The sequence below is a fragment of the Neophocaena asiaeorientalis genome, unplaced genomic scaffold (genome assembly GCF_003031525.2).
Source record: "Neophocaena asiaeorientalis asiaeorientalis breed wild unplaced genomic scaffold, Neophocaena_asiaeorientalis_V1.1 scaffold381, whole genome shotgun sequence".
Classification (NCBI taxonomy): Eukaryota; Metazoa; Chordata; class Mammalia; order Artiodactyla; family Phocoenidae; genus Neophocaena; species Neophocaena asiaeorientalis.
This window is the reverse complement of record NW_020172812.1, coordinates 2884112-2897368: the sequence shown is the minus strand read 5'-3', so window position 1 is coordinate 2897368 and position 13257 is coordinate 2884112. Positions and strand designations below refer to the sequence as shown.

Here is a 13257-nt window from a genome sequence, read left to right as displayed (position 1 = left end):
TATTGTCTCAAATGTTGCAGAAAGTCCAAGAAGAATGAGGGCTGAGAATTGATCACAGGATTTAGAAGCGTGATCATTGATGCTCTTGACCAAAGCAGTTGCAATGGAGAGGTGATAAGGAAAGCTTGAGTTTCAAAGGAGTAGAGGCATTGGTGACAACAAGTATAGGCAACACTCTTGGGGAATATTTCTGTTAAGGGGAGAAGAGAAATGGAGTAGTAAAGCTGTGGGGAAAAGTGAAGTCAGAGGAAGATTTTCATTTGTTTTCAGGATGGAAGAAATATTCTTTATATGGTGATGGGAATGGTTCAGTATATAGGCAAAAACTGATGAGATAAGAGCAAAAGGGAGGAATTACCAGTGTGATATCCACGAGCATGAAAGAGGTGACTGAATATGGGGGACTGGTTTTAAATAGGAACACAGACAATTCAACTGTAATATCAGGAAAGACAACAGAGAATATGGGAATAGCTGGGAGATAGGTAGATAGAGGTGAGAGTCTGTAAGTTCTCATCTAATGGCTTCAATTATCTCCATGAAGTAGGAAGTCAAATGTAATCTCAGTACTTAGGCTTGTATCCATTCTGTAGCAACTGACATTGTTCGCTACTTTCTCTTTTAATAGTCCCTCAGATTTTTGCTTCTGCAACACAGCAAGTTCCCGACATCTCTCTTCTCCAACTCCTGTGAAGGCTTCTTTATCTTCCTACTCCTTAAATGCTGACACACAAGATCTTGTCTTCAACTCTCTTCTCCCTATTTATCACTCACCCCTTCAGTGATTGTGGACATTACTAGTGTTCACTCCATCTTGTTCTCATCTTTTCTGGGCACCCAAACTGTACTTTCCAGGCCCCTTTCAGTGGGCAAGGCGATGTGACTACTTCTGGCCAATGGGCTGTGAGCATGAGTGACACTTCCAGCATGAAGCATTTAATTAACAGGGTACAACCCTCCACTTTCTTTGTTCCCCTTGCAGTCATGATTGATAAGTTTTCATGTTCCGGTGGTACAACTACAAGATGACAGAGGTTCTGAAAGCCTGGAATTATGAGTTGCCACATGAAAGACACTGGCCTGGAGAGTCACCCAACACAAAAAATCTTGGCTGATGAAAACTTTCCTTGTGTTCAGGCACTGTGATTTGGGGGTTATCCCACCATAACTAGCCTAGTTGAATGGCACAGTGATCTAATTGAGTGGTTCTCAAAACACTGAGGCTTAAGACTCCTTTAACACGTAAAAATTATTGAGGACCCTAAAGATCTTTTGTTTATGAGGGTCCTATCTATACTTACCTGTTTTGAAATTATAATTGAGAAATTTAAAATATTTACTTGCTAATGCTTTTAAAAATAATAAATCCATTATACATAAACACAAATAATATATTTTATGGAAAATAATATTTTAATTTAGTGAAATGAGTGGCATTGTTTCACATTTTTGTAATCTCTCATTTTGTAAATCTCTTTAATGCCTGTCTTAATAAAAGACAGATTCTCATGTTTGCTCTCGTTTGTTGTTTTGCTCAAAGTATATAGAGAAAATTAGGCCTTATATAGATATATACTTAGAAAAGGAAGTATTTTAATAGCCTTTTCAGATAATTGTGAATATTATTTTCAAAATGTCACCCAAAATAGACAGACAGCAGCTTCTGAGATGTTAGGTGCAATGTGTAACCTGAAATCATATTAATGAACTTTACAGACTCTGTTACACTAAGTTTCATTGGTCTATCTTATGCCTTGAATGTATCTTTTATCCATGCCTGATTTTATAACATACATTGGTCATTCGTAAAATAATGGCTTGCTCAGTTTTGTAGATCTCCTAAATGTGGACACATTTCATTGTATTATATCACCATCAATATCATCAGAAGAGTTTTAAAAGTTCTGGGAAGCTATCAAGCTCACAGCAACATACACAAGTCTTCTAAAATTCTAATTTTTTCTTTGAAAGCTCAATTTTTACAATTACAACATATACTGTTGGTTGCTTTCCTTGAAAAAATAAGCTAAGTTCATTTTTGAGGAACTGTCTGCCACATACCCAAATTTGAATAACCACAGTATGTCTGCCAGTCACTCTTGAAGATAAAAATTGTATTCCATGAAAAAAATTTGCTAGTTCAGATTGTAACTCACATCAGACAAGGGCTCTTCCTCAAGAATGAGACTGTATTTCAATATGCAGCAAGACAGGACATTTAAATTATACTCCAGCATTCCTTTCTTGGACTATTTCATTTCTACCCATTATGCTGTTTGCATACTTGCCTCACTGCCTTTGTGAGCTCTCTGACTGTAGACCCCATGTCCTTTTCTTCCTTGTATTCTCCACAGTGTTCGGTAGTCACCGTTACTGAATGAATAAATATCCTATCTTCCCCAATAGACTGTAAGGACACTGAAAACAGAAACTCTGTGTTATTCTTCTTTGAATCACCAGCACCTAAGACAGGGTCTTGGGCACAACAGAGTACAACTGTGGTTGTTTATGATAATCAAGTTTATTATGTATATTATATCAAGATGGCCGGTAACAATCTCAGCAATAATTACTCTTTATCATTTTTCTTTCAATACCTACTGTAGAGGAGCAGCTTCATAAGTTAGGTTTGCAGACTGGCAGGAAGAAACCAAACACACATACACACACATGAAAGAGAAATTAATTGGAACAAGGTGGTCACACAGAGCAGGGTTGGATATAGCATGCTGGTGTGTGGTTTCCGCCTCCAAGGGGTGTGTTGGTGACACTGAACTCTGCATAGATAAATCAGAAGAAAGTCACTATCCATTTATTGTCAGCTTTACATCACCATTCTGGAAAAATTATGCTCACAATCTATTTGCTTTCATTACAATGAATGTTTACAACCACTAGGATCGTCTAGTTCTAGAAACCAACAGTATCAACAAGGCCATCCTCAACCTGGGAGAAAAGCAGAATCAGCGCCCATGTGTCACTGAAAAATCTTCATCTCTCCAGCTTCCCAAGGTCCCAGAAAACCCACCTCCTTTCAAGAAGTGAACAAAAAATATCTGCTTTTAGAATTAAACATGTAGGTGAGAAATGTATATGTGATCATTTTTAGCTTGAAGGAGGATGCTGGGATATAGTTTAAATTCCATGAACATCACGATAGGGAGAGTTGGCTCTTTTCCGCGTTCAGGACAGCAATTAATTAAAGAATCAAGTTTTTGTTAATATTGCTTTTGATCCCACAAATGTCATCAGTTTTCCCTCTATTTTGAGAATCACAGACTTAAATATAGTCCAATTACAAGTGGCAAATTTTTCTTACACTTTAGTCAACTGAGTTACATATTTATACGTTTGTTATACTCAAAAGTGTCTTCAGGATGATTATGAAAGGCACATCAAACTATCCTTAAAAAACAGCTACCATGAGTTATCATATTACTCTACTTCCAGGAAGAATATATTCTGATATTGAATGCTTTTTTTTCTTTCTAAAAGACAAGTGTCACCTTTTGCATTCTTTTTTTTATAATACCCTTATTGAGATATGTAATTCATATGCCATAAAATTCCCCCTTAGAAAGTGTATAATTCAGTGGGTTTTAGTAAATTTACAGAATTTTGCATCATCACCACTAATTTTAGGATATTTTTATCAATTCATAAAGAAAGTCTTCTATGCATTAGGAGTCACGCCCTAGCGCCCTCCCTCCTCTAGACCCTGGCAACCACTGATCTACTTTCTGTCTCTATGGATTTGCCTATTTTGGATATTTCATATAAAAGAGTTTATACAATCTGTGGCCCTTTGTGTCTGTCTTCTTTCACTTACCATAAGGTTTCCAAGGTTTATCCATGCCGTAGCATGTTTCAATCCTTCAGTTCTTTTTTATGGCCAAAAACTATTTGATTGTAGAGGAAGACCACATTTTGTTTATCCACTCATCAGCTAATGGATATTTAGGTGTCTCCACTTTTTGACTATTACGAATAATGCGTCTATGGACATTGTGTACAAGTTTTTACGTGGACACGTTTTTAATTCCTTTGGGATAGATCTGTAAGTGGATCAAGAAACACTTTGAGGATTAAGTTAGTGCAAAATGAGAATAAGTTCAAAGAATTTTTTTCACAGGTTTTTCAAGCCCCCAAGACTAAAGGGACATTAGGAAAGAACATTAGTTCCTAAATAACAACAGAGAGAAAATCAGAATAATAGACAATAGAGAAATACTTACCTTTTCCTTGCTGTAATTTAAGTAAATTTTAATATTATACAATTTCTTGAAAACAAATTTAAAGACACTAAGAAAACAATTATAAATCTGTCTTGCTCTTTCTAGATATACATTTTTAGGTTCTTTTGGAATAGAAAATATTAGTGTTTAACAAGAAAACTTTTGGTTTATGATTTATGATTTCAATACTGTATCTACTGCGTTGTGTACATACCCAAATTAAAGATTCTAAACTATATTTCAAAGATTCTAAGTCATCTAAAATGAAGAGTATTACAGAGCCTAAAGTAGTTTAACAACAGAGATACAGGGAGTTCCCTGGTGGCACAATGCTTGGGAATCCTTCTGCCAGTGTGGGGGACGTTGGTTTGATCCCTGGTCCGGGAAGATCCCACATGCCACGGAGCAACTGGGCCCGTGCACCACAACTACTGAGCCTGCTCTCTAGAGCCCGCATGCCACAACTACTGAAGCCTGCACACCTAGAGCCTGTGCTCTGCAACAAGAGAAGCCACCTCAATAAGAAGCCTGTGCACCGCAACAGAGTAGCCCCCGCTCGCCACATCTAACGCAGCCAAAATAAATTAATTTAAAAAAAAAGATACACTACATAAAATTGGAGAAGAAGAAGTTTCTTCTTGAAATAAAAGGCCAGCATCTTGAATGCTGGCAGACAACTTGCTACTTTCATCTGAGGATAAAAGAACAAATATCGTTTGAGAAAATTATGGTTAAAAATACTGTCTTTATTCTTAATATAAGGACAGCACATTGAGAGCTAAAATAATCAGGCAGGACTTCAGTTTGTAAAAGAAATGGTCAAATTCTTTGAGTTTTCCTAAATACTTTTAAACTCAGACATACAGTAAATTACAGAATTGGGACACAAAATAACATCCCCAACATGGTGGACATTTCTCTTCTACAGTCTAGTTGAATCTATTTGCAGTATCCATTTGGTACTGATTTCCCTGTTTCAAAGAATAAAAGTGCTAAATGAAATTGCAAAGCTCACATCTAGGGTTCTAGAAAAAATAACAGCCATTATATGATGGCTGTTATTTTTTAAAGCCTGGTTCTGCTTGAAGAATTACTTTAATAGGAATGAAAGAAGCATGCTTTCCCACTAATTATGCAATCTGCCTGGTTATACTGGCATAAGTATTCTATATAAAGACAGAATCTTTGGAAAAAAGAAAAGAGACCAATGTTTTGTGCAACCTATGGCTTTTAGTTTTATTATAAACACACAAAGTGCATGAAAAATATCAATTATTTCTTTTTAACTCTCTGTCTGCTTATTATTTCCAGATGCTTTAAATAGGACAGAAAAAGCAAAGCAACAAAACAAATTCCATCCACTACACTGAAGGTTGACATTTCAGTGTTTCACTTGTAAAGAGTCAATAGTAAAGTCGTAACTATAAAAAGAAGGAAAACAATTATCACTTAGGTGCTTCCGTGGTTCCTGAATTATTTTTCCACAAAGAAATGGTAAATATGAGCCATATATTACTGCAGAGAAGAGTTACTTTTTTCTTTGCATAAACTTTTTCGCTTCTTTCAAAAGCCCTTCCACATCTTCCTTTTCTAGGTCTTCCTTTCCTGGTTCCCAGTCGGAATCTTCATCTGTTGGCTCATATTCTTCTCCCTCATCATCTGTAACGCTGTCATGCAGGTTGTACTCACTGGGTTGGCCAACACTGTCATCTTCATCTGAAATGTTTCTCACTGAAAAACAGTTTAGTACATGACACAACAATTGCCACTCAACCTGGGATTAGAAACATCTAACTGTAAAATATCCTTTTCTGCCAAGAAGAATTCATTTTACTTAACACAAAGCTAACTACTACAAATTTCTAGAAAGGGGGCTAAAGCTCTCATTTGTTATAATTCTAACTTTTTTTTTAACATCTGCTTAATTCTCACTTTTCCTACCATGAGGCTCCCAAGACTAAAATGTCCTCTGAGATTCATAATGGTTCCTTAATAATATCATAATCATATTCATGCTACCCTACCTTCCACTGTGGTAGAATGTATTTTTGTCCCAGTTATTCACTGTCGCTCCCTGTGATGTGATTCTATATACCCACCCCCACTGACATCAGACTTGGCCAAAGAAAAGTGAGTGGAAGTAACAGCTTCCATGGAGAAGCCTTAAGGGCCTTTCTGTGGTTCTGCTGTTGCCATTTCCCCTCTGCTAGGAGAACAGTGTGTCCCAGACAGAGGTTGATCCTTCAGCCTGGAGTTAGGATGAGAACACACATGAGACAGAGGCACAGCCAACATGCAGCTGCATGCCTGTAACATGAAGGAGAAATACACCTATATATCGTTGTAAAGCACTAAAATTTGAGGACTGTTTGTTATCGCTGCAAACCTAGCACAATCTGATTGACACACCAGGGTTGTGACCAAATGAGGAAATATAAGCTTACAAACTTTGGAAAATTTAGCTCATGCTTCAATAAGACTAGGATTACTATGGTAACAGCCATTAGACTTTAAAGATTTCTAAATAACATTATAATAGTAGAATTACAATTCTAGAATTCTTTTGTCTCAAAACTCATTTCTTCCCTCATCCCACTCTGTTTTATTTTCTTTCCACAGTGAGCAACAGAGTGGGTTTAAAATAAGGCAGTGAGAGACTCTAGGATGATGTAGAGCATTTAAGAAACAGGTAGGAAGATTCTATCTGGAAGTCTTCTGAATGGCAGACAATCCCTGTGATGCAGAGCAAATGTATAGGTTAAAAATGTTTGTACTTTTGTATATGCTTTAGCTAACTTCTTCCTAAAATGTTCATATATAATAGATATAATGTAAATGAAAGTTAAGAAATTTGACGGGGAAAAAATTTGATGGGAGAAATGATGACAAAAGAAGTAATTTATCTGTCTTCTTAACTTCCATAGCCCAGACGATTATATTTTTCTTAATAATCACTAGTCATTCCAAGAGGATTTGAGATAGCTTATAACAGTAATAATGAGACAATAAAAATACAAATAAAAGTAGAAACTAAGAACAAAGAAAGCAGAATATAAGTATGTCAACCTCAATTTTTAACGTAATTCATATAAATTGAGCATCAAATTTCTCCCCGAGTTTCTTGGTAGCCAAGGCTAAAAAGGCTACAGAGTAATTCACACAATTCTCATTGGCATAAGCAGCACACCAGTTCCTTAAGGGAAGTCTGGCGTTATATTTATTTTTGTACACTTATCATCTCCTGTAAGCATCCTGAGGGCATGTTTTATGTCTAACTAATCTCGACTCCCCATATAACTTTTATGATAGAATACAATTAAAAAAACATTTAGAGGGTAGTCTGCAGATGGGGAAGGGAGTTAGGAGGGAAGAACAGCAGTATTTCTGTTCTTGTCCATTTTACTCTTGGAAGTATGTCGTATATATAACTAATGACATCTCAATAAAGAGCTTCCTTTCAAATTCTGAAATTATCTTAGCAGATTTATAAGAAAAAAATATATAAAGCTGAAACAACGTCAGGTTCTCCTACTTTATTGGCTGTTCCTTCTCCATTTCCTTTGCTGTATCTTCCTCATCTTTCCAACCACTACATTTTGGAGTGCCCAAATTTCAGGTTGGGATCTCTTCTCTAACATACTCCTTAGATGATTTCACCTAGTTATATATCCTACATTCCCGAATTTGTTATACCTTAAGCTCTGACCATTGCCGAAATTCCAGACTCATTTATCTCACTGCCTATGTATTATCTCTACTTGGTGACTAACAGAAATCTGAAACCCAACATTTCCAGAACAAAACTCTTGAGGTACTTCACCCAAATCTGGTCATTCTCTTATCAATCCTGAATGTATGACTCCTCCAACTTTCTAACCTTCCAGCTGCTTTGGCAAGAAACCTTGGAGTCACCCTTGAATATCCTCTGTAATATTTAATATGTCAAAAGATCCTATTGGCTGTACTGTCAAAATACATCCACCACTTCTCACATCACTCCAATACCCTGGTCCCTATACCACCATTTTCTTCCTGGTCTAATCCAATATCCTCCTAACTGGGTTCCCTACTTCCACTCTTATCTGTTCTCCACAAAGAAGCCAGAAAACCTTCCTATAGCTTTTTATCTCACTCTAAATAAGATCTGAAGTCCTCATCTGTAGCTCTTGGCCTCCAAGACCCTACAAAACTGGTTCGCTTCTGGCTTTTCTGATCTCATCTACCATTCTTCACTTACACTTCATTCCAATCCTACCCTCTCTTCGTTGCTCCTTGAATAGTCCAAGCAGGATCATCTCCAGGGCTTTTGAAGCACCATTCCCATTGCCTGGCATACTCCTCCCTCAGAGAATCACCTGCTTGCTCTCTCCTTCAGCCTTCTGCTCTGATGTCAAATTAACAGAGTCTTTCTTTTACTGTTCTATCTGAAATGGGACCTGCCCCCCACCCCCATGCACACCCTTGCCATTCTGTCCTCTTACAAAGCTTTATTTTTCTTCTTAGCAATTATCACTACATGACATCATATAATTGTTAACATGTGCACTGTCCACTTTTGTGAAATACTACAAAAGCAAGGCTTCGTCTCTATTGTATCCTCAGCTCCTACAACAGTGCCTAACACGTATAAGTTACTTTATATACATATATTTGTTAAATATATGAATGAACAAATGAACCATTTGTGAATCAACTGCTGAACACCTTTAGTTTACAGAAACCCTTCTTATTTCAATCTACACTTTTAATCACGAGCCTGCCTGTTAACACAATGTATTACATTAAAGACTTTTATTTAAACCCTGCTAATTGAAGGAGCTTTAAGCCTCAATGAACGCTGGAAATCTTTAGCAACTTAACTGGGTAGGCTCATTTGTTCAAGTGATAAGGATGTATTTATCAGAAGACTTACACTTGTTTCATCAAAAATTTGTTTTTCTCTATCAAATCATCATTACACTTGATGTTTACGTAAACATCACATTTATGTTCTTTTAACAGGAGGTTCAGAATCTGAAAAAACCATAGGTAACAGAACTCAATGTAGCTGGTAGTCAAATTCCAGAACGGGTACTTTGTGCTTTAAGTGAAAGCACCTAAAGAGCCAAAGTCATGAGAAGGGCAAGTCAGTTCCGGAACTCAGCTCTGTGTCCTTTGTTAGTGGTCCCAGGTCGACATTTCAGGATTTTGAATGCTGACATCTTTGTGGAATCTTAATAAATGGGCCCTCTTGTAGCAAATTCTGTAGTAGTGACTTTAAATATCCCACAATACAAATGCCACCTAGGTGGGAGGGTTTGTTTGTTTTTAAGTGCTGAAGGTATTTTTAGAGAAATAAGTTTCTGCCTTTCAGTGTAACTGGGCCATAGAGATAACGAAACTTTCCTTACTTGGAAAATGCTCTGAATCAGCGCACCTGTTGATCTGAATTATTTCATCATTTCCTGAATCGTGGGAATAATCTCAGGAGGCATGGTTCTGAAATAAATGTGACTAGCACCTAACCTAGGAATAAAATACCTGTCTTTACCATAACAATTAATACGTTTTTATGCAAAGGGAATTCAGAGAAACCAAGAAAAAACACCCATGCAAGTATTTTCTGAGCAAGCTGAAGCATGGTATCTGAATACCTGGATTTAAAGTGATGAAGCCAGTAAAGTTCATATAAACCCTCCTGTTTGCTACACAAAAACTTCAAAGAAAGTCTCTCACACAAGGAAGCTTGTTGGTTAGAAAATCAGACAACTCAGTCATGGGAGTCACATCATAGAAGATCCCAAGCCCAGACCCCAAAACTGTACACAGGACACCACGGTTAGTGAAAAGCTTATTGAAGTACAAAACTAACAGGAGAGGGAGTAGTAACTGTTTAATATTTTTAATCAATAGCAAAAAATAATTTTTGTAGTTTTATTTTTTGTAGGTGTAACTTCCAATAGATTTCCATACAATTAAATAGCGTAATACCGTTTTTGAAAAAATAAGAGCCTACATTTAGCATTTTCTTACACTGCAGCTACCTTATTTGAAATATAATTGTTGAGCATGTCTAAGAAATCAGAAGTGAGCTTGTTTCTTCCAAATCAAGGTGAGCTTGGAAGGAATAATTTTTCCTCTATCTTCACATAAGTCACTTTTAAGTTTCTAGCTGCTAGTTTTTGCCGTTTTTATGTGGTGTTCCATTCCCCTCACCCAACAAGAAGTCTCTTTAAAAAATAGCATGGTTGGGCTTCCCTGGTGGCGCAGTGGTTGGGAGTCCGCCTGCCGGTGCAGGGGACACGGGTTCGTGCCCCGGTCCGGGAGGATCCCGCGTGCCGCAGAGTGGCTGGGCCCATGGGCCATGGCCGCTGGGCCTGCGCGTCCGGAGCCTGTGCTCCGCAATGGGAGGGGCCGCGGCGGTGAGGGGCCCGCGTACCGCAAAAAAAAAAAAAAAAAAAAAATAGCATGGTTTAAGAAAAAGAGACTAGGAGGGTAGAAGTATAAAGACCTGCGTCATGAAGCCCATGACAATGAACAAGGGATTTAATGGAATTTATCTTTTTATCTGTGAATCAAAGGATGTTGATTAAATGACCTCAAAGATCCTTTCCAACTCCAAAGTTCTAATTTTAAGGACAAAACAGGAATTTTCATTTTCTCTACAGGAATATGAAATGCAGAGACAGGCTGACAGCTTGACTACTTGAAAGCAGCACAAGAGAAATAAGCTGTCACTTTTTTAAAAAAACTGATGGGTAACACTGTTCTACCATAATAATGAAAAATAACAACCTCTAGAAAAAGTAACAAACTCTTTAACATATTTGAAACACCATGCTATTAACTATTTGGTATTAGGATATGGTAATTTCTGACTTTTCTACTTATGCAGAGGAATTTATAATAACAGAATGACAACTCTGAAGTTTGTATCCAATATTTCCTGTACAATTTAAAATTTCACCATCAAAGTCTTATCCCAAGAACCAAGTCTGCAGAGCTACTGAAGAGTATACTGTGTCACATACATGCTGGAAGATTTTTACATGGAGAAAAAAATCTTTCCAAATTGCTGATTTTCTCCAAATAGTTTTCTGGTAATAGGCAATAATAAGACAGATGTCTCGTTATAGCTTAACATCAATAATTCTTCAGGTTTTATTTTCCTTTCTTTTCCAGTATATCTTAGGACTAGTTAGGATATTAATTTTCATTTAAGTGAAAAAATACTTTAGCCCAGCATCTCTAAAGATGAAAGCTTACTACATACTATAAGAATATACATTTTTAAATGCCTCATTTTACTACTAAAGACCAAGCTACTAGTTGGGTATTCATATTTTTAACTTTGGGAAAGCAGTTTGTGCAGGTCTGATCCACTTTAGTATACGTTAAGTTTATTTCTTTTTTAAAACACCATTGCGTTAGCCTTTTATATGTTCCAAAATCTCTCAGGTTTCTTCACAGTAAGCAGCAGTTTACAGAATCTCATTTAAGTTTCACCAACCTTCCTTAATAGCTTTCTTTCTAGATCTTTTAATTTCTACTTCTGAAAAGAAAAAAGTCTACATAAGCACATGTGTGCATACAACTGCAGAACTAGAGAAATATGAAAATAGCTATCAGTAGGACATTCTAAATTTTGAGTCATGAATGGTACTGATCACCTAGAATCATGACTAGCGCATAATAATCAAAGCCAGAAAGAATGACTCCAATAATCAGGTAATAAAATGCTGACGACAATTTCTTTCAAATGCTGTCAACAAGCAAGGCAGCTAAGAAAGTTTAAAATAAAATTTTCCTGGCATTAATTACTCTTGTATTCAATATGTTGTGCTAAAACTGCAGCACTATGAAAAGTGTGGAAAGTTAGTGAAATTTTAAACCAATTAGATATACAAGAAGCTTAACAGATGATAGCAGTCAAACCTACAAAAATTGGAATACACTGCATAAACTGTTACATGTGTGGAAGAACTTTACAAACTGAAGTGTTTTAGGAGTGCTACAAATCAGAAATTAAATAAGGATTTCATGTAGTTATTCTGTATTATAAAATTCTATAGTGTTTGGTATATAGTATATGGGTCTATATTAACTTTACTGTTTTATTATGTATTTATGATACCCCCACCTCAAATTTAACATGTGTTAAAAAAAAAAAAACCCACAAACTACCTAGTTCTTCCTCCTGATCTCTATTATCATCTCCAGCCTCCTGATAATCTGTACTTTAATTTTCAGTCATTCCTATTTCCTTTACCTCATCCCACCCCCCACACCACAACCAATCAGTTGGCAAATCCTACTGACGCTTAGTTCAAAATCTCACTTGTATCCAATCCTATCTTCCTACTCTCATGGTAGCCTAGTTCTGGTCCTTTATTCAACTACCTAGCTGATCTCCAGAAGGCTTCCCCTACTCTAATTCAGACTGCTCATCATCAGGGGTAAAATACTGGCTCACCATTGTTTGTCAGTGCACAATACCTCTTTGGTCTAGCTTTCAAGAGCTTCTATAATCTGACTTCAATACATCCCTTTAGTATCATTCACAGTAACTATAGAGACTCTCCCTGTCAGTTGAAATGATCCACCTTCTAACTCCAAACGCAACTTTCCATTTTCTACTCAATGTCCTTGACTCGTCTATTATTCACTTTGTCTGGGATGTCCTATACCCACCCACGCAAAGCTAAGAAACAAAGATAATTGAAATCCTACCATTGTAAAGAACAACTTAAAATTCCCTTATCAAGTCCAGCCTGATAAACCCTGGCAAAAAGTGCTCCATCCCTTTCCTCCAAGATTTTAGAGCATCTCACCCCAAGCATGTAGAGCCAGAGCTGGTTCTCACGTATCTCTGTAACTCTGCTCACGTGGAAGACACATAATAAATGAATAAATGAGTGAATGAGTGTTACATAAATCAGATTAAGATCTTGGGTAATGTTAAACTTTAAATATTTGGGAAATAAGAAAAACAAGTATGTTAGCATTTTATTTTAGATATCTCTAAATTAAGAAATATGAGACC

General features: G+C 36.7%; 1 protein-coding gene across 3 annotated transcripts in view; it reads right to left on the bottom strand.

The window, feature by feature from the left end:
- Window positions 1–5010: 5010 nt before the first annotated feature.
- The window catches only part of APLF (aprataxin and PNKP like factor), an 86092-nt gene continuing 77845 nt past the window's right edge, over window positions 5011–13257 (bottom strand). Inside the window, exon 10 of one of the 3 annotated variants that reach the window (XM_024741625.1) lies at window positions 5011–5966. In XM_024741625.1, the coding sequence (XP_024597393.1) occupies window positions 5764–5966 (203 nt within the window). In that variant the 3' untranslated portion in view covers window positions 5011–5763. The remainder of the gene's footprint in view (window positions 5967–13257) is intronic. The other 2 variants (XM_024741627.1, XM_024741626.1) reach the window with 2 other exon arrangements.